At 45.0% G+C, this 24,867-nt stretch overlaps 1 protein-coding gene across 1 annotated transcript in view; it reads left to right on the top strand.

Moving 5' to 3' along the window:
• Positions 1-14,332, top strand: part of CAPN14 (calpain 14) — a 29,286-nt gene extending 14,954 nt beyond the window's left edge. The window contains exons 12-21 of the mRNA XM_032239221.1: positions 1,538-1,743; positions 2,672-2,708; positions 3,210-3,266; positions 4,559-4,616; positions 7,500-7,564; positions 8,893-8,961; positions 9,651-9,726; positions 10,329-10,445; positions 10,830-10,885; positions 13,176-14,332. Coding sequence (XP_032095112.1) covers positions 1,538-1,743; positions 2,672-2,708; positions 3,210-3,266; positions 4,559-4,616; positions 7,500-7,564; positions 8,893-8,961; positions 9,651-9,726; positions 10,329-10,445; positions 10,830-10,885; positions 13,176-13,202 — 768 coding nt within the window. The 3' untranslated portion in view covers positions 13,203-14,332. The remainder of the gene's footprint in view (positions 1-1,537; positions 1,744-2,671; positions 2,709-3,209; positions 3,267-4,558; positions 4,617-7,499; positions 7,565-8,892; positions 8,962-9,650; positions 9,727-10,328; positions 10,446-10,829; positions 10,886-13,175) is intronic.
• The last annotated feature ends 10,535 nt before the right edge of the window (positions 14,333-24,867 follow it).

Below are 24,867 nucleotides of genomic sequence, written 5' to 3'. Positions count from 1 at the left end.
ATGAAACCCAAAGTAAGATGGACTTAAAACATATGGGACATCAGAGACCATGCAGCCCACCTCCCCAGGGAGAAGGGACAAAGGCTTGAGGACATGTGGCAGGAGCATGGGCAGAGGGACAAGAGCATGTCTGGCTTCAGTTGCTGTGGCACCTGGGAGGGGTTCCAAGGAATCCCATCCTCTGAGGGAGGCAGCTATTATTTTATTTCCCAAAGAAAACAGGAGTAAAAGCTTAATTTTCTAAGGTTCAATTGAATCAAGTAAAAGGACTATTATAAAGAAATCATTTTATGCTGGGTCTCTTTTTGTTGCTTTCCTCACAACACTGCCCACTCTCAAATTTGCCTATTAATTTAAAAAGGAAAAGTTACTGATGTCATGCCTACTTCTGAACAGAATTTGGGTCAACCTACAATAAACAAGTATAAACAGAGGAAACCCACATATCAGTTACGAAATTTAAATGCCAAGAGAAAATGACAAAGAGATGAGAGCTAGGTAGACAGTTGCTTCTACCAGGAAAACTAAACCTAGCACGGTTACTATGGCTCATTATACAATTTAGCTCTGAGATTCCTAGTAGCTCATGGCAAAGAGGGCAATTGGATGATTTCCTAGTTCTCATTGTCTTATAAAAGAATGCCTACATCATAAGGATATATATTTTATTTCCAAAGTACGGAGGAATTTGCTAAATATCTGTTTATGTGGATGGGTGGTGTCTTGGTTAGCAGTTGTGTATAAACCGGAAAGAGGATCCTGGTGTGGGTTTCCTCGCACTCTACAACCCTGAGCAAGAACAAAGGGGTGAGGAAGCAAGAGAGAAAAATAGGGAGAGATGGAGAAACAAAGGAGTCAGAGAGACAGAGAGAGAAAGAGAATACGAATCAGATAAAACAAAAAAGATACCCAAGAAATGTTGGAATCCGAGCTCTGATTCAGGCCTTCTGAGCTCTTGCGCAGTTCTCTTTGTCCTTTACAAGGTTGTTTTCCCTGAGTGACATGGAATTTTATCTGTGTATAGCTGTGAGGTGTAGGTGGCAGGTGGTGGTGGTCCATCTGTACCTGTGACCATCAGTCGTGCCACATCATATACATGGAGGCAGCATCAGGCAGCATAAAGAACATGAGCATGGAGCTCCGCTGTCCTGAATTCCCATCTGGCTGGGACTGTAACTAGCTGATGACTTTGGGCAGATGATCTAACCTGTCTAAGCCTCAGAACCCTCACTGTAAAATGGAAACTGCAGGCCCAAGGACATATTTCCTATCATTTTGTGCTGGTTTTGTTTTTAAGGTAAGTCAAATCAAATGACGTGTGTTTATGTATCCCCTGATAGGTTCTACAAAGGTGCAGCCCGCCACACACATACTCTGGTTTTTGCCTCTCCTCCCCTCTTGTTTCATCCTCCACTGTGGAACAGTGGATTTGGCAGATCAGGGCCACCTTAGTTCTGGCTCAGAGCTGAGGGCCTCAGACCTGGCCACAGCCCTGGGCCATTTCCTTCCCTGGTATTTTTCTGTCTTCTGCCCACAGTACCATGATGGCCAGAGGAGACTGCCCCCCACGTTTTTCCAGAGAAACGCTCCCCTGAGCCAGCCTGATAAGTTTCTCAGGGAGAAAGAAGTGAGTCAGGAGCTGTGTCTGGATCCAGGGACATACCTCATAGTGCCCTGTACCTTGGAGGCTCACCAGAAGTCAGAGTTCATCCTCAGGGTCTTCTCCAGGAAGCACATCTTTTAGTAAGGACACAAGGCCTCTCCTAGAGGTTGGGGACCGCTCGGGCTAGGGCAGGCAAGGAGGGCAAGGTTGGAAACGGCAGAGACCAGGGTTTCTGCTGCTGAGACAGAAGAGATATGGGAAGAGCAGGAGACCAGGTTACTTTCTGCATGAAGGACATCCCTCCCCTTCCTTCCCGCCCTCCTTATACTCACAAACTAACACCTTGCTAGACATTTATAGAGAAAAAGATAAAGCACACATGGCCCCTGCCCTTTGAACTTCCAGAAGTTCAAAGTTTGGAAAGGACACAGATATATGAGCAAGTTATTGATCTTCCAGTGCATCCAGTATACTCATTTTATATGCACAGGGTGTTAGAAGAGTCTCAAAGAGGAGAATCTGAGCCAACTCCCATGGTCCTGGGGGAAGCAGGAGTGGCTTCAGGGAGGAGGTGACTATTCAAAGATGTGTAAAGGTTGTTCAGATGAGGGGAGGCTGCCATAAACTAGCAGGCTTCCATTCTACTAGTGTACACAGTTCAATTAATGTGCACATATCCCAACCAAACACATTATTTTGCCTATGATTGTTTTACCTGCCAGGTTTTGTGTTTTTTGTTTTGTTTTGTTTTTGTTTGTTTTTTATGTCTTGGCCACAGGTAGTTTGGCTTGATCTCAGGCCCCACTGCCATGTCAGACCACTAAGTCTCATACTCATCTTTTAAGACTAATTAGATGAGGGAGCAGGGAATTACAAGTGGTATGCTATGCACAGGGCTGGAATGTACTCTTTAAGGGGAAGCGGGAGGTAAGGTGTGAGAGCTGGGCAGGCCCCTGTGGTGCCTCGGTGAAGGAACATGGAAGATGAGCTCCCAGGAGAGGGGGAACATTGGTCAAGAAATTCCCAAGAGGAAACTCTGGGTTTTTTTCTTTGTTTGTTTGTTCTCAGTGAAATTGGCAGCAGTTCTGGTGTTGTCATCTCAAAGGTAAGTAGTCAGGTGGAATTCCGTATGGCTGGGACTGCTTTCCAAGCCAGGATGTTGGGTTTCTCTTTTCAAGTTAAGGAGCCAGGGAGGAGAGATGCAGATCCTTACAGACCCTGTTTTATGGCAGACATTACCTGGTGTATCCTAACAGTCCCTGGGCTTTGCTGTTTTTGCACCAACAAAGAGTAGAGAACTACCCACTGGTCAAGTCCTTGTCACTGAGGGTCCAGACTGCTAGCTATGTGAGTTACGTCTCTACTTTCTTCTGCTTCTCTTTATCTGGTGTTTCTTTTGTCCATTTCACTGTTTGTGACTTTCCCAAAGTCAGGGAAAATTGGAGAAGCAAGGGCTGTTTATAAATGCTATGGTGTAAAATTAAAGACAATGCAAAGTTAAGCTCATGGATTTCAGAAGCCTGGAAGCCATGAGACATTAGGGTGTACATGAAAGTCCATTTATACAGGTGAATAATTATGTCTTTCTATGTGTCTCTTCCTGTAGGAGATAGAAGATCAAAATGAAGGGCAGAATGAATGCTTCACCAAATTCTTTGAAAAGGTGAGTTGAACAGGTGTGGTGGGGGAGGGTGGGGAAGAACAGGGGACAAAGTGGAGCATATCATTTCATCAAAGCATAGGTTTGTATCTACTTGAGGCTGCATAGAAACTGTGATTTAAGGCTACCTATTCCCCCAAGTGCCACTTTCTATTAAAGTCCTCAAGTTTTTAGACAAATGAGTAGAGCCATTGCCCTAGAAGTCTCCTGTAAAGTGATTCTCTGTTCTTGAAAGCTGTGTTGATTAGTTGTAGGAAAGCAACTTTAATCTTTCATCCGTGAGAAAATGGGATGTAGCAGAGCAGAGAGTCAGAGTTGGGAGTGGGGCAGGGGTGGTGGGGTGGGGGGGAGGAGAGCATGACAATGACAAATCCTGGGGGCTTTAGGGAGAACCATTGGAGGGGAGCCCAGGGAGAAGGGGCCCTTTAGTGGTCACCTGGAGAGGGGATGAGCCTGATAAGAAAGGGGAGAGCCTGGGGCACACACTTAGTCCCTGTGGCTTCTTCTCTTGGACTGACCCAGATTTGAGTCTAGCAAGGGCTAATGGTACGAGTGCAGGGCTCTGGAGGCCATGTTCTCCCTAACCTACAAGGCACTTAGGAAGCAGGTGAGAGACATGCTGGAAATCTTGTCTGATATTTGGAGCAATGTCACTAAAACAGAGAACCTGAGCCCCTTGTGTTAGTGACATTTAAAGTCACAACTTACCTACCTTGCCCATCTGGAATTTTGTTTAAAGTAGCTGGAGAGGATAAATCAGAATCTTACATGTATTGTTTATAAATGTTTTCTTCCATACCAGTGGTTTCCAAACATTTGATGCTGCAATCCTTTTATCAAATGAAGTCTCATAGATAACCCCAATATATATAAAACAATTAAAAATAGCATGTTATGAATATGCATCAGTTTTAAAAACATCAAATGTTTGATACTTATATTTCATTGGTATATTTTAAAGTCAAATGTTCATATAAAGAGTTTCTTTTAGTAAACTCTAAGGTTAAAATCTAGAGTTTTGACTAATGACATTTTATTAAGAATGAAATTCAAACCAAATTGTTAGCTAAACTTCAGAAGCACCTGGATAGCACCTTCGAGAATCACTGTTCTCTAGAAGCCTACTTAAAAGTCCTGCCCTGCCAGGTTTCTCTGGGCTTGGTACCCAGCTAAAAAGCATCATGAAGTACTTAGAAAATCCCAGTTTAATTTTATGTCCAGTCATATGTCCCCTCTGCCATCTAATGAGCCTTCAGTAACAATTATTTTTTCTTGCCAATCTGCTTTCTATTCAGTATCCAGAAATTAATGCAGTTCAGCTGCAGAACATCCTGAACCATGTGACCTGGTCAAGTAAGTGTTTGAGAGCCATCCTGTACTCGGAGGGGACACAACTTTTCTAAGCTCTGGCTTTGTTTCTCTTTCCTTTGGTGGGATGTGTGAATTACCGGGTGCTGGTCTCAACCAGTGGCTCTATTTTACACAAGGGTGGATTATGTGATCTGAAAAAGCAGTAGAGAAATTTATTCAGCTTTGAAAATCATCACCATTATTATTATTTTGCTTACTTTGGGTATAGAGATATATGGCAGTGAAAGTGAAGATTTCTGCCATTTTGCTAGTCAGAAAGAAATAACTGAGTATCTCTTTCTTAGCATATCAATTTCATGTGGAAGAATTGTACCCATTTCCTCAACCTGGGATATAAATATTAAGTATTAACTAGCCTACCTAGGGAACTATCTGATGAACTCATGTTAAATTGATCAAGCTACAAAAATCTGGAAGGAGAGAGCATACCACCTAGAAGAATTGCAAATGGGTAGCATGGATGCTTTCATATGAAGCCTGCGATCAATTATTAGGCTTAACATCCATATAAAATATTTTATACATATATTTGGAGGGAGAAGAACATGAAAGAAATAGGCTGATTTCTCCAGGGAGAAAAATAAACTTCAAAGTAAAAAAAGTAAAACAACCAGAGTATTTGCTACAGAAGTTAGATGATTGCTTCTCCTTTATATGAAGCCAAGATTTCAGACCCAGGAAAATTACAGTGCAGACTATTGTGTGATTCAGGCTTTGAACGAATTTGCAGAAAGCTTCTCAAAGCCAAATTCAGTTATCAGTAAAATATCCATAAGGGAAGACTCTAGGAATTGTAGAACATTAGAACTTTCCCTCCCCACTGAAAAAACATTCTAGGCTGATTCTAGGGAAATTACCTAGAAACAATGGCTTGTACACATTTAAAAGTTTTTAAAGTTCTTGATTGCATATATACAAAACGGTTTTCTGAAATATTTATGAACAAATCGCTTTCATTTAGTCCTATAAGAGGGTTCTAGATGGATAGATCAGAGAAATACTAGATTTTTGCAAAATATTTGGTGAGTCTCCCATGATAAATAATAAAATGTGGGTTGGAAAACAATAAAAGTAGATGTATTCACAACAAATCTTATCACCATTCCCAAGAGTTATACAAATATAAAACTAGAGGGATAATTCTATCCAGTTAGAGGCAAGAGTCTATATGCTTAGATGTTTAGATACGAGTTCTTAGATTCTGTCTGCTATTGGTCCTGTTCATTTCCCGAATTTTTATTAATGTCTTGGAAGAAGACATGGAATATAGGCTTATTGGAGCTGCAGATGGCACAAAGCTGGAAGAAATCATTAATATAATAGATAGCAGAATTGAAATTCAGAATGTTTTCAACAAGCTGTGCCCAAGCCAAAAAGATGAAATGTAGTCAGGAAGATAATCAACCATTTTGTTATATACCATTTTAAAATGGTAGCACAAGTTCTTAACAGAAGAGACCTCATTTTCGTGGCAGTTTATGTGAAAGCTATTTGGTGAATTTAGTTGACGTCTAGCTGACATGAACTAACAGTTTTGAGTTGTTGCTAAATTAGCTTGTACACATTCAGGCTGCATTTAATGGGCACATTTAGGTGTGTGTTTTTAAGGTTGTGTTCCAGGAAACACTGGAAACCAAGAGGCTTAGTAAGTGCTCCATGAAATAAAGGGGTTAGTTTCCGTGGTCAGTTGTACTTGGGTCTTCGGTACCTCACACACAGTAAAGTGTATGGTGAATGAAGGAAAGCATTAATAGATGCAAAGTATCCCACCTTTCTTTGACCACAGAACTCTTTGTCTGCAGAAAATCTCTTTTGAAACATAATTTGGGAAATGCAGACTGAAAACTCGAGGTGATAGGTCCACTGTGTTCTGTTCAATCAAATTGCATCTGGAAGACTGTTTTCAAATCTTGGTACCATATTTTGAAGAGATACTGGCAAAATGTAGGGCTCAGAAAAGGATGTTGAGGGTTTAGAAATCATCGCATCTAAGGAGCAGTTTGAGAAATACTTAGATGTTTAAAAGGTAAAGCAGAAGTCAAAGAAGAGACAAATATCATTTTATGGTGTTCTGGAGGTAAAACTAGGGCCAGTGAGCCAATATTATAGGAGGTTCCTTTGGACTTAATAGAACAAGTTTCTCCTGACTGTAGCTCTTCATCAATGTGAAAAAGTGAGCACCCGTAACTGATGAGACCATCCATCAAGAAACCTGAGGAGAGACGGTGTCGTGGCTCACACCTGTAATCCCAGCACTTTGGGAGGCCAAGGTGGGCAGATCACTTGAGGTCAGGGGTCTGAGACCAGCCTGGCCAACATACTGAAACCTTGTCTCTACCAAAAATATAAAAAATTAGCCAAGTGTGGTGGTGTGCTTCTGTAATCCCAGCTACTCAGGACACCGAGGCAGGAGAATTGCTTCAACCTGGGAGGTGGAGGTGGCAGTGAGCCAAGAACATGCCACTCCGGCCTGGGTGACAGAGTGAGACTCCATCTCAAAAAAAAAGAAAAAAGAAATAAACCTGAGGAAAGAATCCCCCAATTTGGATGGGAGCTTGAACAAGTTGACCTCTCAGATCCTGGCCCTCCCTAGGTACAAAAGGCATGCTCATCTGGTCCTCTGTGTAAGCAAAGCAAAGCCATGCCAGGTATCCCTATAGCATTTGACTTGGTCCATGGGTGCAGGAATAACTGTCACCCACCATGCTCTCTCTATTACCTTCCATTCTCACTCTGCCCAGTCCACATACATGGTGGTCATCAGAGCCTACAGCTGGCCCACCCAGCACTGCCTCTTCCTGCTCAGAAAAGGGATTTGCAGACCTGGGGCCAGCCCCCATGTGACCACTTTTTGCTCCTTTACAGGTCTGGGGAGCACACAGCCCCTCTTCAGCCTGGAAGCCTGCCAGGGGATCCTGGCGTTACTGGACGTATCTTTTCAGGTTTGTGGGTGGATGGGTGCTTTTGGTTGAGAGCTTCACTCTGGAGCTAGGAAGAGTGGATTTGAATCCCATCCCCAGCCCTTGCCAGTTGCGGATCCTGGACAAGTTCGCTGAGCCTCATTATGCTTATCTGGAGCATGGAGAGAGTGTTGAAACTTACTTGGTAGGATTAATGTGGGAATGCAAATGGGACAGTACAGATAAAATTTGGGAACAGAGCTATCATCTAATAGGTGACCAATATCGGTCATCCATCACAATAATCTCATTTCCTGGGAATGAGGATGAGGCAGCTATAAGGTGGTGGATAGTAACAGCTCTCCAGGTTTACAAGAGCCTTTCCAAAGCCTTAGGGCCATATGTTTTCCATTTAACAACTGGGTGGTGGCTGCACCCATGCATAGACCAGGAAACCAGGGCTCCAGGAAGTTAAACAACATGCTGTGAACTCAGTCGTCCTGTTTCTCAACCCTGCAATATTTCTAGCAAACGCACTGCCTTTCTAAGTGGATAATTGTAATTAAAGTTTGATCATCCATACTATGGAGAGACATATTGAATAGGTAGCCTAAGGGAGGTTGTAAAAACAAAAACAGTCTGCAGAAACTCAGAGACAGTGCAGGATTAGGTGTACAGGTACAGGCATGGGGCAGGTCCCAGCCCTGTAACCAGCTGTATGAACCTGAACAAGATCAGACCTTCTCCAAGTGCTCATTTCATCAGCTAGAACATGGGGGAGTTAATGCCTACCTCACCTACTACAGGTGAAGTGTGTAACTCAGTGATAGATTCATGGTGAGGGCTCAAACAGAGATGGGGTATGGTGGTACTTTGACCCAATGTCTCTGATGCTAGGGGTATCTGGACATGGTCTACAAGGCCAACCATTAAACTTAAAAAATGTAAAAGGCATCCTTAGCCACCCTGTGCCTGACTCCTTCCATAAGCTTTTTTTTTTAAAAAAAAAAATAATGAAAAAAAGTTACTATTTTTTAATTTAAATCACATCTAATTGGCCATGTCAAAATATTCTGCCTCACTTAATGCTAGCTGTGGTCATCACTATCATCACCTCCACCACCACTGCTTCTCCCAGTACTGCTGTGCTCTGACTTATTCTGCTTTTCCCTAGCAAGGATGGAGGGAGCCCTGGGCTATCTGACCAGTGAGATAAGGCCAATTGGTGAGATCAGATATGATGAAATATTGAATGAGGCCATCCACAGATTGCCAATTGCTTTGTGGAGGGCGGGTCACTGCCTCCAAAGCATGGATGGAACTCTCCCTGGTAGCTTTTACCTTAACCCTTTCATCAGCTTAATGCCTCGGGTACTATGAGCATCCAGGAATTCAGGGACCTGTGGAAGCAGCTGAAGCTCTATCAGGTAAGAACAAGTCTAACCACCGCTCTTTGGAAGATGGTGTAGAAATGGCAATTCTGCAAAGCTATACGAGACACTTCTTTCCTCTGCAGCCGTTTATATCCAACTCACCAAACCTTCTCCTCTCTCCCATCCGTGAGCATTTCTTCCATCGGTCTCTTCCAAATTCAGGGAGCCTGTGGCAGTAGTCTCCTGAAGTTCCAAAACACACATCTGATCATGCTGCTTTCTTTCAAAATGCTTTTTAAGACTCCCATGGGCTTCAGAGAAAGACCAAACTCCTTGGCACACTTGGCATTTAAAGTCTTTCATAAAATTGCTCCTTCTTGCTCTTCCAATCATTGCTTACAACTCACAACTCTCCCACTTGTCTCCTGAGTCAGAAAACTGGAATCACTTTAGAGTGTGGATAATGTGCTTATGTTAAGCACATTTACCCACACCAAGGCTGTCTACACCCCATGAGAAAAAGACTTTTCTCTTTCTCATAAGCCTTGTTCTGTAGGAAACATGAGGTGGTGGGATCCTGGCATGGACTCTGTCATATCCTTATCCTGGCAGCAGGCCCTGCATGTAGAGCCTCAGATATCTTCAACAGCCCCTCTGCAGTGCTGACACAGGGGCACACAGGGTCTCTCACATGGTGCTTGGAAATGCCTGGCTTCCTGAACCTCTTATTTGGTTCTTTGCAGGAGGTTTTCTACAAGCGAGACAATGGGTCAGGATACCTGAGCTGGGCACAGCTGCAGACTGCCATGAGGGAGGCAGGTAGGCACAGGAAAAGCTGGAGCTGTGGGCACACACGGGCAGGGTGCACACTCACCAAGCAGGGGAGGGGGGATGCGTGGCATGCTGAAGTAACTCGAATGCACAGTGTGACTCTCAAAGACGTAGCTCTGCAATCAACACAAACATTTTTTATGACTGTCACTGTGATCGGAGCCAACATTGATGGACGGTTTGCACATTCAACTTCTCATTTAATCTTCAACACCACCACTTTGTTATAATCCTCACTTCACAAAGGAAGAGATTGAAGCTAGTGGCCTGGGGTTTAAATCCAGGACTACCAGGCTCCAGAGCAGGTCCTTTTGAGCACTTAGCAGATTGCCTCCTTCCTTGAAGGCCAATCACATCCTTGATGAAAAGAGCCCCATGCTGATTGCCTTAATAGGCAGGGGTGAGGAATAGGGATTAAATAAAATAAATTGGTTAAACAATTAAATGATTCAAAATGAACCCTATAAAAGATTTCTATGCTATCAGGATTCAGGTCCCTAAAGTGGAGGGACAATTGAAGGGGCCTTGGGCAGGAGGGGAGCTGGGTGCAAGCTCCCAGCACCCACAGCAGGAGCCTGTGCTCAATGCAGGAATCGTGCTCAGTGATGATGTCTGTCAGCTGATGCTCATCCGCTATGGCGGCCCCAGCCTCCAGATGGACTTTGTCAGCTTTGTCCACTTGATGCTGCGTGTAGAGAACATGGAGGGTGAGCTGGCGGGAAGTGGGGGAGGGCCAGGGCTTCCTCTGCTGCCCATGACTTCCTACCTGTCTCTATTTTAAGCACAAGAGAAGACAGTTGCCATCCCAGAAACAGCAGACCAGGGAAGCTATTAGGAACTCCAGCCAAGTGCCTGTGAGGCCTGGCTGCAGATACCCAAACTCATTTGTTCCCTGCCTTATTCCAGAGGCAAAGGTTTGAAGTGGCTCACTTATTATAGGTGTGGCTGCGTGTGGTCACGTGTAGTCTGACATTGGGTTCCGTCACATTTTCCGAATGGATGTGGTTAAGGTGAGATACATGGGAGGAACTAATTCACAATGTTTCCAATATACACATTAGCTGTGCTTCTTTTCTGCTGCATTTTCACAGATGTCTTCCAAAACTTAACCCAAGATGGCAAAGGGATATACCTCCAGAAGTCAGAGGTAAGTCTTGCCCCAAGGAAGTGGCTCATGTCATCTTAGGTAGAGGTGGCCCTTGCAGGACCATGCTCTTGTGAAGAGAAGAGCTCTGGGGACCCTTTATTCTGCTGAATTTGAAATAGAGCACTACATTCATTACACTCACTCGTTCATTCATCCATCAGATGTTTTCTGAACACCCACTTTGTGGCAGGCACATATGAAAGGATTGGGAGACTAACTTAGTATATCCAGTAACTCTGATTGCAATAATGCCATGTGACAAATTTACACAACTTCAGCAGCATATGTATGACATGTACTTATTTAGCCTCCAAGTCACATGGCTGGTTGTCAGTGGATTTCACCTGGCTTGCTCATGCATCTGTGGGTTGGCTGAGGGCTTTGCTGGGTACTGAATTGAGGAAACCCTGCCTAGGTTTGCTCTTCTCAGGGAAACAGGAGAAATATAAGAAAACGAGCTTAAATGTGCAAGGCCTCTGAAACCAAGGCTTCAGTCTGGCACACCTGCAAGTCATTCTGTTGTCCAAAGCACTCACATGCCCAAGCCCATTTGCTCCTCTTTCATATCACTTTGTAGGCATAGCAGGATGTGGACACAGATGGGTGAGGACCTGGGTCCAAAAAAGAGCTGTAGCTCTTTGTACTGTACTGTAGACAGTAATGGGAGAACTAGTCTAGATGGGGTTCTACCAAGGACTTTCTGGAGAAGGTGACATTGAAATTGAAGCCTCAAAGACAAGCTGGTAGAAGGGAGAGTAGGAAAGGTCTGGGCTAGATGGAACAGTATATGCAATCCAGGCAGGAACACAGAGAATGAGGAGAAATGGCTCCAGATGAGTCTCAGGACATCAGGGTCAGATGAGGCAGGACCTACAGGCCACAAATAAACCTCACTGAAGGGCTAGCGTAGCCTTCCCCACATGCGCAGCATCTGGTTTTATATTTAGTCTTGTTTTTGTGACGTCTTCCCAAATCTCATACAGTTTGTTAAGTGAATGAGGTGATATGCCTAGGAGAAGACAAATTCATGTATAAAACTGATTATCTTCCCTGATCATTCAAAATGCACTGATATATTGAGCAGATGCTAGGTGCCAGGTGTGGCGCTAGGTAATGTTCATTTCAAGGACATTAGAGTCTGGAGTTCAATCCTCTGCTCTTTTTTTCTGCAACCCTTCCTCTGGTTAGGGCACTTAGAAATGATTCAGTAAAAGCTGGAATGTCTTTCTTAATCTCAAATGTCCATTTTATGGAATTACTTTGCAAGCTTTTGAGACCTGCAGTTTATGTCACCCCTCAATCCCTCCAAGATTCGGTGTGAAGTGGGTGTGAAGTGGGATTCCACTGGAGGGCCAATGGACAGAATTATCTGAGCCCATCCCTGAACTGCTTAGCCCCACTCTTGAGTGCTGAGTCATCACTCCTGATCCCAGGTAGTCCATCCATAGTGGCAGGCTCAGGTCTGGGAGAATAGGACAACACAAGTGTGGCACCTGAAACAGGACAGTCCAACACTGAGCAGAGTCCAGTGGGCAAAGAGTGATCACAGGAAGAGAACTGTACTGGGGTTTGAGAACTGGATCGAAGCCACAACACTCCTTGTAACTAGCTTGGGGACCATTGGCAAATCACATTAAATCTTGGCCTCAGCTGCCCCACATGTGACATGAGTGGAATTAGGTGGTCTCTGAGATTGCCTCCAGCTTTGACTATCTCTGGCTCAGTGAGGATCAGGGCCACCCAAGGTCTGCAGGGAATGGCAGCCACCTTGTTGGATTTCACTCTGAGGCTTTCCCTGACACCATTGGTAACTTCACTATTCTCAGCTTTATCATTCTTTGGGATTGGCCCGGGAAGTAGTTTCCCCAGAGGTCCCCTGTATATGAGTTAGAGGGGTAGTTCATCACACCCACATAAAGCTGTCAGACCAACGGTCCCATAAATGTAAACATGTAGAATATGCTTAAATGGATTTCTGCTACCCTGCCAGTTTGCACACCTGCACAGAGCTGGCACAAGCATGCCAAATTGAATTCATGGGAAAAAAATTTCTTTGAGAATTGAATATAGAATCAGCCTGTATTTGGTTGTCATCATTCATAGGCACTGTGAGAAGTCAAGGTTGATTATATTTCAGGTTGATTTATACTTCCTAATGGATGGTATGGTCCCTCTGGCTAAACCATCCATTAATGTTCTGTCTCCGCGGCTCCCCAGGATTGTGGGGTGGGGAGGCCCAGGTGAGAGGTGAGCCTGAACTGATTATCATTTGCTTTCCTAACATGTCCAGTGGATGATGATGGCATTGTACTCCTGAGAAGGCTGAGTCTCATCTGCCTTCACTGAGGACTCTGCATGTGGTCCAAGAGTAGCCTTTGGCTGAGACCAACCTACATCCACCCTACTCACTGATCTTCAGAACCGCCTCACCAGCCATCACCTTCTCAGCTGGGAAGATTTCTCTTCTGCAGCCCCTCCCTTGGACGGCCAGCATGCAGAAAGGGAAGGGAGGCAGTAAAGAAAAAAAAAAAAAGATTGCATCAGATTTGTAAAAGCCAGCCGTCCTTCCCTGGGGCCACAACCTTGTTACAAGCAGAGATGTTACCTGACATGGCCTAAACATTCTGACTCCAGAGCTGGTATGCTTAGCCTCTACACAACACTGCCTCTGTGGCCTCAAACATAAGTGACCGTAGACATGCCACATGTTCTCATATGTGGGGTAATATGTGCCATATGTTCTCATCTAGGTTTCAAGGTCTGAAGAGGGAATGAAATATCCTTAGACATTTAGTCCCAGCATCTGCAAATTGATAGAGACATAGGCTAAATTTCAGTTGTTTAGACATGGGGTCAGGAATATAGCAGGCTTTCAGAAACACAGAAAATAAGAGAATTGGCAGAGTGCAGGTAGGGTGGGCTGGCTCTGACATCTGAGATCACGGGGTAATCTTCTGCTGACAATATCTCCATATGATTGGATTTAGGGGAACCCAGTGGACTTAAAGCACCTGAGTTCTCAAAGGGCTTCCTGCTTGTGACAGGTATCAGTCTGTTTACTGGACCTATAGACTATCAAATCCACTTCAAATCCATCCAGAAAATCTCAGTCTATCCACTTCAAAGAACAAAAACACACCCATTTATCAAGCTCTTGCAATAGGTCGAGCATCTGCTAGGTGCTGGGGACACAGAGCTGACAGTCTCCTGGGGGGTGTTGACTGACAGGTGTTCTGTGTTCAGATGACTGACAGGTGTTCTGTGGTGCACTGTGACGTGGGAATGCACACAGTGCTGTGAAAACACAGAGAGCCAACTAGCACAACCTGAGAGGGCCAGGGGAGGCTTCCTGGCAGAAGTTTCCCTTTAACCATCTTAAAGAGAAAGAGGCACTAGGTAGGAAAATAAAAGAAAAATGATGTTTCAGACAGAGGGTACTGCACATGGGTGGGGGGGGGAAGACACTAGGACCGGGCGCGGTGGCTCACGCCTGTAATCCCAGCACTTTGGGAGGCCAAGGCGGGTGGATCACCTGAGGTCAGGAGTTCGAGACCAGTCTGGCCAACGTGGTGAAACCCCATCTCTACTAAAAATACAAAGAAAAAAAAATTACCCGAACATGGCGGCAGGCGCTTGTAATCTGCTACTCAGAAGGCTGAGACAGGAAAATCACTTGAACCCAGGAGGCAGAGGTTGCAGTGAGCCAAGATCATGCCAATGAACTCCAGCCTGGGCGACAAAGAGTGAAACTTCACCTTAAGAAAAAAAAAAGACACTAAAGCAAGGGATGAAACGGAGTGCCCAGAACACAGCAAGAGGTTCAGAGAAGCCGGAAGTTATCTCTATTGTAAGAGAGCCAAGACCACTCAGGCCGGCAAGGGCTGATATCCACAGCATCCGCCATGGCGTCTGGGTCCTATCCTGAGAGGCTGAGCCATCATCCCAGAATTCTAAACCTGGTCATGAGACGCCTAATCCTTTCCTCGATACCAGAAAAGCTAGGAAGTTAACAGAGTACAGGGGGAGGGAGGTTCAATTCCCTGCATTGGCCCTTAGTTCAGGGGACCTTGATCAAATGGTTTAACCTTTTTGAATCTCTGCGGCTTCATCAATAACATGGTGATGACAATATCGACCGCATAGGGCTCTAATACAGTCTAGATGAGATAACATATATAAGCATTTATGGCATTTGGCAGTGCACTGAAAAATTATGAGCTCCACAGATTTCTTTGGGGGAGGTTGCCTTCCTTCCAACATTTGTGATATGTACAGTGGCTTTATGCCAACGCTAGGTGGTGCACAATCCCCACACCAGGACGTCTTCCAGATGCAGGACCACAGATGACAGCTTCAGCACAAGCTAGTCTGGGAAACCCTGGCTAATGTAATACTTTGCCAGCCTAACTCAGTCCAAAAGGCCAGCTTCAGCCTCACGTGTATTCACTTGTCTCTCCTTGTTTTTTCTGACTAATGTTTAATATATGTACTGTACTCTATATTATATATTGCATTCATTTCTGATATTTATTTCATTTAAGCACTCAGCTTGCATGCATCTCCTTGAAGCATATGGTGGCACTCAGCGCACACATCCTGGCATCCTGGCACCTGGTTTAGTATATAGCTCAGGTTTAGTATCTACCAATTTAATGAATGAACAATTTTAAGGTAATTCAGGTTCATCCTGTCATTTAAAAAGTCAGTCTCTTCTCAAGTTGCTAACTGAAAACATCAATATATAACGTTTGCTTAAAGACACATACGACTTCTCACTGAAGGATCCCTCTCTGGTGGCCTAAAGTTTAGAGTCATTCTGATGCCAAATGGCAGGTCCTAACTCAAGGAGCAGTTGAAACCATCACAGATGCTGTCTGAACATGTTCTTCATATCCTGAAATTCAACATACTAGGGCATCACTTTCTCTTCCCCATTCAGACTTCCTTTTCCTGGGAAGATCAACCATTGGGTCAAATTCCTGAGCCTTTTGCTTTCAGGTCACAAATCGCAGAGTGAGTAGTGGGAGGTGGGTGGTTCTAGGCCAGGCCCAGGCTCAGGGGAGGCCTGGTCGTTAAGCTCCATGCTGACTCCCTGTCTTCATCTTCATCTTAAGTCTGGGCTTGCCTTGTTTCTCCTGCTTGCAGAAGAAAATTATGCCAGAAGCCACACAGCCCAAGACAGGCAGGGTGGGATGATGGAAAAGACAGGCCTCACCTTGATGAGGGGTCTGGGTGTTTTTGGTTCTTAAAAGCTATCCATTGAGCCTTAGACAAGTTCTCTAACCTCAATTCATCTATGATAAAATCCAAAATCCTTGGATGACGGCTTAGCCTCTCGGGATAGGACCTGGATGCCATGGCAGATTCTGTAGGGATCAGCCCTTCCCTGCCTGAGCGACCTTGGCTCTCTTACAACTGAGATAAGTTCTGAATTCTCTGAATCTCTTGCTGTGTTCCAAGCACTCTGTTTTATCCCTTGCTTTTGTGTCTTTTTTTTTTTTTTGCCATGTGCAGCACCTTCTGTCTGGAACATCATTGTCCCTTTACTTTCCAGTCTAGTGCCTCTTTCTTTTTAATGTGTGCTATTGGAGGGAGTTGGACTGTACAACTTCTAAATCTGCACCTGGCCAGAGATAGCAAATTTGCCAAGAGCACAGGCTGGACTTTACAAATGTATCTGCTTAAGTCCAGCTGTGTCAATCACCTTTGGCAAGTCATCAGTGTCCAACGGTATGGTCCAGAGGCCCCTGTGAGGATCTTGTGCCATCACACACATAAGCTGATGGGCATCATGCCAGGCCTCAATGTGTGGGTCACTGTTACCCTTCATGGCCATGTTAACCCCACAGGAGAGTTCCACCTCCGCTCTGCAATGGTCTGGGAGGACCTTTCTTCAATAGGGGAGAAGCCAGGTGGTTTCTGAACCAGAGGAAACCAGAGGTTACCAGCCTCTGGTGCCTGAAATCCAAGCTTCAGTTCTGCTTGGAAACATGTATTTGAGGACTTCCTCACAAAGGAATCATTTCCCAGAAGGGATCTTTTGGCTAAATGAAATAATTAAAGTGATCCTTGTTTTTAGTTTGACTTCCACTAGTCACACATCAAGCCTCACCTGAGGCGGAGCCACACCCAGTGTGATGTTCCTCTCACCCAGCTATTGAGACCCCTTGGACTATCGGCAGCAACAGCAAGAGGCAGCTCTGCAGAGGCTGTGCAGCCAGCAGTAGCAGCAGCACACACACAGGCAGCCCTGGTGGGTCAGGCTGCAGGACCCTGGGCCAGCCCCCTCCACTCCTTCACCCTTAGTATTGCACACACTTGGAGAAGTGGGCCCGTGTCAGCCTCTGTGGAAGGCTGGCTCGTGCACGAATGCTTACTCCTGTTTTAAGTGGCTGTTGGGTTCCCTGGGTTCTGCCTGGCTGGTTGACTCATACAGAACATTCTTTCCCTGGTCCTTGGCTTCCTTGAAAAGAGAGGAAAGGGAGGAATCAGAGATTGGTAGAGTGTTGTTGGCCTGGGGTTTAATGCTGAGAGGGCTATGGTATTCTCAGGGTGCAGATGCTCTTCTGCTCAAACTGCTGCCCCTCTGCCTAAGCAGATAAGCTTCTGGAGGGACTGGCTGCAGGGAAGCCTCCTGAGGACCCCCTTTGTGAAATAATGACCATGCAGTTAGGTCTGCAGTCATTGACTAGAAAAGGCCCTGTGAGACTGCTGCTCAGGCCTGCTCATTGCTGCAGCTCCTTTCTCTGTGGGGTGTGTGTGTGTGTGTGTGTGTGTGTGTGTGTGTGTGTCTGATACCCAGGGTACCAGAAGTAACAGCTTCTTCAGATCAGATTGTACCAGGTCAGGAGCTATAATAAAAGGTATGAATTCTGCAAGTTCTGCTACAAAAGTTGGGGATCCTTAAGGGAGTGAAAATGATCAAGGGGTGGGCTGATAGAACTGAAAACATGCTTGACCAGAGGCCAGAGGACTGGAGCTCATGTCTTCTCTGCCACCAACTGAATGTGTGTGTGTGGCCTGAGGAAAGCCATTTAACCTCTGAGCCTTAGTGTACTCATCTTCTGAACTGGGATGTTAACTCCTGCCTCATGGGACAGTGGCAAAGATGAAATCAGACTGTGAATGTGAAAGACCTTTGCAGATTGTAAAGTGGGGTTCAGAATTGGGGTTTACTATTCTAGTAGACAGACCTGGTGTAATGTGGATTGGCTGGGATTAGAATGTTGGATTCTGCTCTAGTAAATAAGACAAATAAATCTGGAGGATAGTTGAAACTAAGTAGAAGCAAATGCTTGTGAGCCATGTTAGGCATAGATAAAGATGTGACGCATGTGTGTGTATGCACAGATAGGAAGGGACGAAGGAGCTGAGTGGGCACTGAATATTCATGACACACACTAAATATACATGAGGCATGCGAAGCGCCAAGTGCTCAGGATACACACGAGACCCATGAGGCACTCGATCTTCAATGAGCCACCTGCTGGCAATGCCATGATCCCCTAGAAATGCAGATAAACACCCATGTCTCTCAGCAGATGAACTGATAAGTTACCTCTGTGGCCAGTCATACTTGTCCCATGTCTCTCTGATGGGATTGGGCCCCAGTCACCATCCGTCTTTTGAGCCCCTTGCTCCGACCTCAGCTCTGGTTCTTATAACCACACCATGAGCAGGAAGTGTTGGCTGAGTTCAGGACATGTGAGCATGGCATGACTCAGGATGACGTATGTTTTCCTTCTGTCCTGTTGTACAGTGTTCTAAGTGTGTTGTCCTACCCTGTCCCTCTCCCCTTGCTTCTTGCTGTGTGTTTGAAATTGACCTAATCACCCATGTGATCTCAGCCCCTTTGGTCTCTGAGCCCTTCTGATCAGCTAGCTGACCAGAACAGCTAGCTGGTATAAACCTGAGTCATTTCCCCCCATGACACTTGGGGTCAGAACTTGGGAGCCGGAGCTCAAGGCAGTAGAGCTGCTTCCTTCAAATTGTCTGGCTTGGCTTCTGAGATATGAGTGTTGTGTCTATAGGTGTGTGAGGGTACAGGGGTAAGGGGCTCCTGCTGGTTCCACTGATAAGGACTATTAATTCTCCCTCCACCAGCTCTCATCACAGTATACCACATCCCAGAGAGAATATTGAGCAATGCCTATGACCACATGCCGAGGACAGCTTCCCAGCGACGCTGGCTTTCCCTCCCTAGTTCTAAAAGGACAGACAGTGAAGTAATTTCAGCAAACACCTGACAGACTCTCATGCCCTCCTGGCTGCCCTGACCCATGTTCCAAGAACATCACCCTACTGTAGCTCCTCCAAATGTCATCCATGAGAGGCTACCTGTTAGAGTTCGGCCTCAGTCACTTACTGGCTGTGTGACTTAAGCAGGTCACCTAAACATTTTGTGCCTTGGTTTCTTCATTAGTATTAATGACATTTAACCTGGTTCCAGTAACAGCAGATATGCATTGAACAACCTCAAGCTCAGATAAGACAAGTAGTCCTTTTTATATACTTTTTTCTTTGAAAAATATAGGCACACAGGCACTGAGCTAGATCCTAGCATAGAGATGAAAATTCAGTCCCTGTCTTTAAGGAGATGGCAGTCTGGTTGCCCAGTGCAGGGTGTGAGGAATATACCTGGGCTCCTCAGATCAACTTAGAATCCTGGAAGAGTTCCCAAAGGATGTGGTGCTGGACCTGAAAGCTTAGCTGTATCCAGGGGAAGGAGGATGCTCTAGGGAGGGGGAGCAGCATGGGAAAGGGACAGAGCGCCACACCAGAACTCATAAGGTGAGTGATAAGTGGTTGTAACAGGACATAGGGCGTTTTAGAGAAATAGAGCTGGTAGTTTAGCAGAAGAAATGTTGACAGAAGTAGAAATGGGAAGAAGTTCAGAGGATGTAGTAATAAGTGACCTCTTCTAGATGTGGTGACAGGTCCTCATAACCTCCTCTTCTTGGGCTTTCTCTGGTTTCTTAGAACCCCAGAAGGCCCTGGGAGGTGTCCTTCCAATCAAGTCTGCCATCAATCCCCATCCTCATGGCTGCACCATCCCACCTCATCCCATCAGAGACCCAGATGAAGCCCAGATTGAGAATGTGGTGGGGAGAGGGGAAGCTTGCAGTTTTGAGGCTGGCCAAGCTATCCCACTCCAGCCATTCACCCTCAGGAAGGACCTGAGAGAGGTAGGGGAAGAAAGAAGCAGCTTCACCAATTTCAGAGCTGCTATTTAGCTTTGGCTTCCTACCCAGCTGGGAAGGCATTTTTGTTCCATCCACCTTGTGAGAAGAAATGGAAACAAGAGATACAGCCCAAGAAGCAAATGGGGCCTTGGATGAATGAGACAAGGTGCTGTCCACCCAGGCTCAGATTATGCAAGTCCAGGCCCTTGGGCAGGGTCTTTAAAATCCCTTTTTTTGCTACCATAGAATCTTAATGAACATTCAGGGCACTATTGGACACAGGACAGGGGCGGCCTGGAGGCTCCTTGTAGAGGAAACCATCTTATTGGTAAATGGTAGATCTCCTTGTAGAAGAAACCATCTTATCAACCTGGTCCAATCAGGAGAGAGAAACCACACAGGAAATTGAACAAGGAAGTTTAGTATAAAGACTTTAAAGTTATACAGAGCATTGGAGGAATGAGAGATTAGGTAGTAAAATGTCAGGGGGAAACTAAACAATACTATAGCAGATATAGAGGCATCCAGTACCCTACAGCTGAGCCAGAGTGACCAAGAAAGAAGTCCCTGCCCTTTCCTTAGAGCTGATCCAGACTTGAATGCAGATGGCAGAGGTGTGGCTCACGGAATGTCAGGGAAGCCACTGTGGTGCCATGCTGCAGAACTTGCTGGAAATCTGTCCCATAGGTGGTGAGGATAACTCTTCCTGGGAGGGCTCTCAACAGGGGTGCTCTGTTACAAAATTGCTCTCTTTATGTGTAATTTCTTCACACAAAATATTGAGAAGACATGTATTCAAGGGTTGAGATTTAACAAAATTAATTTTTACTGCATCATTGAAGGCATTCTTAAATGAAATTGGCTTTTTTTTTTTTTTTTTTTTTCCTGCGAGTGGGTGGTGTTAGAGAACACAATGACTAGTACAGTGTGGTCCCACTGCCTCACTTTGCACACCATCAGCATAAATGTCAACAAACAAGAAAGGAAAGTAACAGCTTAGTACTATTACTAAAATGGTTTTGATCTCACAGGTCTCCAAAAGGATCCTGGAATATCAAGTTTAAAAACCCCCCATGGAAAACTGCTGAGTTAAATGACTTGCCCAAGCTCCTAGACTAGGAAGTGATAGCGTCAGAATTCAAACAGTGGGCTCCTAGCTTCAGACCCTGTGATCTTTCCACAAAACCTCTTGTGGTCCTCAATAAATCACATATCTCTTCCTGCAAGCATGTGGGGGTAAAGAACACTTAATACATTGATAAATAAAATGAAAGTCCAAATACTATTTTTATTACTGATAGAACATCACCAAGTGAGTGATGTTGCATTAGGTCTGTTAACCAAGTGGGCATGTGGGCTTGATAATTCCAAACCCCAACAGCCGCGCAGCCCAGCCTGGAAAGAGGCCCTGGGGCAGGGGGAGGAGCATTCCCCCAGAGAGGCAGAGCAGAACAGGAGCTCTGTGTGGCTGCTCACTCCTAGGAGGTAGGAAGGCAGAACTAGGCATGGCCAGTTATTCCTGAATCAGGTAAGTCTCTTCACCTTCATAATATGGGGGAGAAAACTCAGCCATAGAATAGGATTCTCAGATGCTTACTGCACTCATGTTCCATATTTGAAATGTGTTCCCACCATCTCACATGTGCATCCTCATCCTGCCCAGCCAAATGGTCTCAGTACCCAATTTCTAGTCATTTCTTGGATGTGCTCAGCGTCTCTCCTCTTACCTTTGCAACTTTCTACAAAATAGGTTAAATGCACTCTAGTGCTTTTTTAGACAAATAAAGCATATTTGGAGTATAGAAAATAACACCACCCTTATTAAGAGAGGAGTGGGAGATAGGGAAGAGAAGGAGTCTAGTATCCCATGAAGCCTCTGAGGGGCCATACTGTGATGAGGACTTCACAGCTCAAGGCGCAGGTGCTCACAAATGTCCAGGTCAGGGCACCCAGAAGTGACCAGCCTCTGGGAACCTAGGTCCCCACTGGTCCTGTTCATGTCTTGTAATGTATCAATTAATCATCAATGGAGGATGCCCCTTTAAAATGACCAGATGTTTATGTCTGCCCTCCAAGAAGGGCCATTCCTGGGCACCTGGAAAAGCAAACCGATTGTTAGATGGCTAAACAGAGTTAAGGACCCAGGAGTGAGACAAGCCTGATCCCCTGCAGAACAGTGATGAAATGTCTGTGCTGCCAGATGTGCACTGCCTTCCTCATCTGACCAGCCCTCTACCAGCAGCAATGGGCTGTGCTTTTAACGACTCCGTAGTGACTAGCTGTCAGTTCCTTTTGTCCATCTGCTTGTGATTGTCATGACATCACCTTCTTCATTTTAACACATCGCCTTTTCATGGCAGGCCATGCTGTCCGGGTTTACACATCATTTTATGTTGATTGCATTTTTCGAATGGCTGCTTCCAAGTGGCTCACTCCCAGTCACTCCCACAGCAGAATTTACTCCTGGGAAGATTTTCTTTTAGACAGTTAATCCGTATCAGGAGTGTGGATTCCCATTAGGCCTGATCAAAGCACTTCCAGAAGACTGCCCTGCCCTTAAAGCACCACTTGTGTTGGTTTATTTAACTAATAGCTGCTAGGTTTAATGTTGCTAGGAGCCTGTCGGGGCTTATATAAATATCCTTTAAGCCAAAAACAATAGAAAGTGTGTAGGGGGTTTAAGCAGAGCCATCCTTTGAGTTTAAGAGTTTGGGATTTTGAAACTGAAACCTTTCCCCCCATCTCCTTACAAATACCTTTTTTTTTTTTTAAAGTCAGCAAACAATTAAATGTTGTTAATAGGCATTTAAGAGCTAATCTTTAGAAGAAACAAAGCCTTAATGATAACCCTAGGTCATTTTGTTCAAGTGTGAATTCCCCCCTTAAAACCCTGTATTTAAGAAGTTTCATTTGCAGATTTTCTATTTGTTGCCTGTAGCTTGGACTCTTAATTGTTTACAGGAACTCTCACTACTAAAGCCCACCCCTAAAGAAAGTGGTCTATGAAGGAACCAGTCTGCTTAAAAACCAGGTTCTTGACTTAATTGATTACTTGGCTTAAAAGAGTTGATTCAGTGCCTTTGGGTAAATTTACATCTTGTAAGATGCCTGAATACCTTTTTGTGTCCAATCAGCTTCCAGGATCCACAGATCACTGACTTCATTCAAACACATTGCACTTCCATGGCATGTCATATTACTCAGGTTTACCGATAACTTTGTGTTGGTTACATTTTAGAACAGCTTGTTTCCTGGGCATGCAGGGAAGCACATTAATTCAGCACTACATCTGAAATTCTGGGGCCAAGAGATGAAAATCCATGTTTTCACAAAAAGCTCTTTCAGTGATTCTCATGTATGTGAAAATTGGTGTTTCTGAGCTTATCAGACAACTTCTCTGTCAGTTCTGGTTTGTTCCATCCTGCTTTGCCATGTGTCTTATTTCCAGGACACAACAAACTCTTAACGAGATTTCCATCAGAAAGGCAGTGGCAACCTTGAGCTTCCAGCACAATGGAAAACGCCTAGTGGTTTGTACATGTCTGAATGCTTCCTCCTGCCCTGCTCTCTGGAACTTCTGCTTTCTTCAGGGATTCCAATCCTGAAAATGGATCTGAAGATGCTGAATTCAACCTGAGGGCAATGTGTGTATGTTGTAAAGAGGGTAAAGGAATGAGTATTTGGTTTACTGGTGCTGGCGTACACACATTAATTTAGGGTCTTCATCTGCTTTGGTAGACAAATCACAAACATTTCCATGAATAACCGCGTCTGTTATGCAAATTGGTTTCTGTCTGCTGGTCTGTTGAGAATAATCTTCCATAATTACAACAGCTATTTACTTACAGGCAAATCAGCTTTCTCGCCACCTTCTCATTCGAGAGAGGCCTCCAACTGCTGCCAGAGCTCATGTGATTGAGGGCTGATGGGCTCTGATGTTGTGAGCCTGTTGTTCGAGTTTGTGGGTCCCAGGACAGAACGATCCACAGTACTGCCAGTCAGTGAGTTGGGGATTAGGCCCCCTTATGCTTCTCTGCACTAAGATGTCCAGGACACAGTCCTCACGAGTTTTATAGCAAGTTGAGGAAACAAGGCATGTGGAAATAATGGAAGAGAATTAAGCCCTGAAATGTGTGGTTCTGCTAAGAATGGATGCAGTGAGCATTTAGCAAGGAAGATATTAGTGTGGGCTGAAGAATTAATACTGACACGGCTTCTGGAGAGAAACTTGCCCTGGGCTTATGAAGAGGGAAAGGATTCCTGGAGAAGTCTCAGATGGGAAGGCCTCCCAGGCTCAGAGCAGAGGCTGGAAGAAGGAATTCATGGTACATGGCCTGAGTGCAGAGGAGGCAGGCTTTCCAACCCGGAAGTAACTGACGTGCATTGAACAACTACCCTCTGACCTATGTCATGGCAGGGCCATTTAGTTACCTACTAACAATAGTGACATAGGTAGGGAAGCTGAGGCAGGGAAAATTAAAGTAGATTGGCTAATGTAACAAAACCAGGAAGACTGAGAGTCGATGTTGGAGATGGAGGCATGATCAGAAGACATGAAAGTTCTAGAAATCTAGGGTGGAATAATTGGGATATGACTCTGTTGGATCTTGATCCATAACAAAATGACAATGCTGGGAGGATAAATCAGATTAGAGGTGCAGTGTGGGAGTGGGGTGGGTGGTTGCGCTTACTTTCCTGTATTTTTAAATCTTCCCTCCCCAACATGTTTGTTTCACTGTGATTTTGTAAATTGAACCCAAAAGAATATTTCCCAGTAGGACAGGACAGCATTTACTCTCC

The sequence above is a fragment of the Sapajus apella genome, unplaced genomic scaffold (genome assembly GCF_009761245.1).
Source record: "Sapajus apella isolate SASKATOON/1434 unplaced genomic scaffold, GSC_monkey_1.0 scaffold44, whole genome shotgun sequence".
Classification (NCBI taxonomy): Eukaryota; Metazoa; Chordata; class Mammalia; order Primates; family Cebidae; genus Sapajus; species Sapajus apella.
The sequence above is the reverse complement of the archived record's forward strand: the minus strand, read 5'-3'. Positions and strand labels throughout refer to the sequence as shown.